The 3,837-nt window shown below is 19.1% G+C and overlaps 1 protein-coding gene across 1 annotated transcript, besides 2 other annotated features; it reads right to left on the bottom strand.

Moving 5' to 3' along the window:
- Positions 1 to 2,771: 2,771 nt before the first annotated feature.
- Positions 2,772 to 3,035, bottom strand: SRAE_0000074350 (Hypothetical protein; the record flags this gene model as incomplete). Its single annotated transcript, XM_024646680.1, has 3 exons — positions 2,772 to 2,845; positions 2,896 to 2,983; positions 3,018 to 3,035. 3 exons carry the CDS (start codon positions 3,033 to 3,035, stop codon positions 2,772 to 2,774), a joined length of 180 nt encoding a protein of 59 aa, XP_024500834.1.
- An 18-nt stretch (positions 3,036 to 3,053) lies between these two features.
- Positions 3,054 to 3,079: a sequence feature (Short protein (SRAE_0000074300, CEF61626.1) was converted to a misc_feature.).
- Positions 3,080 to 3,123: 44 nt separating this feature from the next.
- Positions 3,124 to 3,148: a sequence feature (Short protein (SRAE_0000074300, CEF61626.1) was converted to a misc_feature.).
- Positions 3,149 to 3,837: the final 689 nt, after the last annotated feature.

Raw genomic sequence — 3,837 nt, 5'->3', positions numbered from 1 at the left:
GAAGATTCAGAAGGAAGATTCAAAATAAAAGATTCAATGGATGAAGTTGATTCAGAAATAAAAGATTCAGAATGAATGGATTGAAGATTCAATGAAAGAAATATTCAGAAGAGTTTAAAAATAATTGAAAAGATTCAATGGGAAGTAAGAATCTGAAATATTTTGGAGCGTCAGCGACTATTAAAGAAAAGAATCTGAATCTAGATTGAAAATATATTCAATTCATTTCAAAAATACTTCATTTAAATATTTAGGATAAATGTAATATATTATTCTTTTGAAAGATATTTTTATTAATTATTTTTGGAGCAATCCAATATTTTTATTTAATTATTTATTGTGATATTTTTAAATTAAAAGATATTTTTAACTTAATATATCAATGTAATTATTTTATTATTTAATTAAATTTTAAATAAAGACTCTTAATCTAGATTGAAGGATATCTTTTCTTCCCTTTTTAAAGCAATCTAATATTAATTTTAAAATAAAGAATCTTAATCTAGATTGAAGGAATATTTTGTTCTTTTTTTAGGCTACAAACTAATTATTTTTATCAATATTCTAATTGTTTTTCGAGGGCAATCTAATTATTTTTAATATTAATGAAGAATATTTTATAATAATAATCTCAATCAAATATATTTCTTTAATTAATAATTTGGAAGTGTTATTTTATTATAATAAATAAATGGAGCAATCTAAATTTTTAGTCTAAATGATTTATATTTTATTTATAATTGAAATAAAATTAAATGGTTATTTGAGAGTTATTTTTCTCCCTTAATTAATATTTTTTGAAATTATAATCTAAATAAAATTATCTTTTGTGCAATCCAACTACTTAATTATTTATATTAATATTTTCTTGCTTTAAGAAATAATTTATTATAAGAATCTTAATCTAGATTTAAAATTTATTCAATCTAATTAATTTTTATTAAAGATTCTTAGTCTAGATTGAAAATAAAGAAATCCAATTGTATTAAATAAATATAATTTTTGTTATAAGTAAGAATCTTAGTCTAGATTGGAAGGAAGGAAATCTAATTGTTTAAATGAGAAATATTTTTAAATGAGTAATTTTGATAATTATTTATCTTTAAACAGTGAATAATATTTATATATTTTATTTATAGAGAAATCTAATTATTTATAATTATTTGAAATTGAGTGATATAAATTTATAATGTTTTTTTGTTTAATTATTATTTTGTGATATATTTTATAAATAATAAACTTGAGCAATCCAATTACTTTATTATTTATCAGTTATTATTTAATTTATTATGGAGAAATCCTATCATTTATTTACCCCTTTAAATTTTTAATAATTAGTCAATCTAAAATTAATAATAGATTCAGTGCAATCCAATTACTTTTGATTGATAAATGAATTATTTACTTTATATAAAAATCTAATTATTATTGTAAATTATCAATCTAATATTATTAACTTAAGAAACCCTTAAAAATAATTATTTTTGGCAATCAAATAGTTATAAGTAAGAATCTTAATCTAGATTGAAATTTATACAATCTAATTATTTTTTAGAAAGACTCTTAGTCTAGATTTAAGTTAAAGCAATCCCACTGAAAAATAAATAATTCTGTTAATTTTTGAGCAATGAAATATTTATAAGTAAGAATCTTAATCTAGATTGAAATAAATACAATCAAATTATTTATTATAGAAAGACTCTTAGTCTAGATTGAAAATAATGCAATCCAATTGAAGAAATAAATGATTCAAAATGTGAAATATTTTTAAATGAATTAATCTTTCTTCATAATCAACCTATTATTATAAATATATTTGAGGGAAATCTAATTATTTTTATTTTCATTTGATGATCAGTATTTATAATACTTTTATTTGACTTATTTCAGTATCAGTTATAGATATACTTTTAGAATGGTTATTTTAAATGTTTGAAATATATTTTTATTTGAATAATATTTTGGGAGTCAATGTTTTATATTGAAATATATTTGGTGCAATCCTATATTATTTTTCATTAATTTATTTAAAAATCTTTTCTCTAATACTAAATTCAATAAATGTTTTATTTTACAATGTAATTGATTTATAAAAAGAATCTTAATCTAGATTGAAAGTTGAGTGCAATCCAATTGATTTATATAAAGAATCTTAATCTAGATTAAAAAGTTATTCAATCTAATGTTTTATTTATTAAAAGAATGTTAGAAATATATTTTAAATGAATCTATTCTTGAAATGGTTTATATATTTATCTTATTCTTAATTTTCAATCTAAATTTTTTGACCCTTTTTACCCAATATTTTTAATGGTAATAATGGCAATCCAATTACTTATACTTCTCTATAGTTCACTCAATATATTTGAATTTATATGCCATTTACCTATTTCTCTAACCATTTTCTTTATAGTCAATATATTTTTATTAAATGTCTTTAATTCAACTAATTTTCTAAATGTTAATCATTAACTAATAAAAGAATCTTAATCTAGATTTAAAATGAAGCAATCTAATTTTTTCAGTCAATCTTTTCAATTCATTTATCATAATTAATGAGTAATTTTTAACAGTTTTATATATTTTTTAAATAACTCTGTTGATGTCTTAATTTTTCATCTACTTTTATGGGATAGAAATATTTTTCAACCAATTTTTCAGTAAAAGAATCTTAATCTAGATTGAAATAAAAGCAGTCAAATTGTTTTAATTATAAATATTTTGTCAATTATTATTTCAGTTAATGAGTAATTTTTATAATTATTTATCATTTAATGAGGAATATTTTCAATTATAAATATTTCACTTAATGAGTTATTTTTAATTAATATTAATTGGGGGAAATCTTATTATATAAATATTTTGTCAATATGTTTAATTTTTTGTTAAATTAACCTTTTATTTCATTTCTTTTTGATGTAAACTGCAACAGAGTTAAAACTGTCTGCTTTCTTTGAGAGTCGAACCTTTTAGGAGGCGCAATCTAAAAGTAAAAATATAAAACATATTTGAATTACATTAATAAAACATACCATTATAGTAAGAATGTTAATCTAGATTGAAATACATATTGGAACATCTAAAAGTAAAAATAATTTTGAAAATATTAATATATAAACATACCTTTTACAAATGGAAGATTCTTAGTCTAGATTGAAATATATTTGGAGTGAAATCTAAAAAATAAATATTAGAAATGTTTTTAAAATGTAAATTTAACCAACCTTTTAATTATTTCATAGAGATTTATTTCCTTTTAATTTATTCCATTCTTCTTTGATATTCAGTGCAATCCCATAGAAATTCTTCATAATACTTGTTAACATACGTAACAAAATGATTCATTGATAATTGTCAGAAATTCTATTGATATTTCAGAAATATTTGTTTAATTTTATCAATTTATTTCAATTACTCATATTTCACAACAATATTTTCATTTTCGTATCAATTATTCTTCATATTCATCTTCTTCAATTACTTCAGAAAACTGCGCAACTATTTGATGATATTTTATATGAGAGGCATTTCTCCAATTTGTTTCTGTTTGATTAGCATTTAATTCTGGTACATATATCTGGAAATAAATATATATTAATTAATCATCTTTTAATTATATTAATTTGTCTTAATTTAAATTAAATGATAACAGTAAAAATATAATTAATTAATTCAATGTTATCAATTGATGAATGTGTCAATAATTTTTGATGGGTAATAATGATTATTAAATTTAAAAGTGTCAGCTAGTAATAAAAGATTCTTAATCTAGATTGAAGGACATTTAATGAATATTTTGAAGATTCAAATGAATATTTCAGTTAATTTGTGGCAATC

This window comes from Strongyloides ratti, scaffold srae_scaffold0000021 (assembly GCF_001040885.1).
Source record: "Strongyloides ratti genome assembly S_ratti_ED321, scaffold srae_scaffold0000021".
NCBI lineage: Eukaryota > Metazoa > Nematoda > Chromadorea > Rhabditida > Strongyloididae > Strongyloides > Strongyloides ratti.
This window is presented reverse-complemented; position numbering and strand designations above follow the sequence as displayed.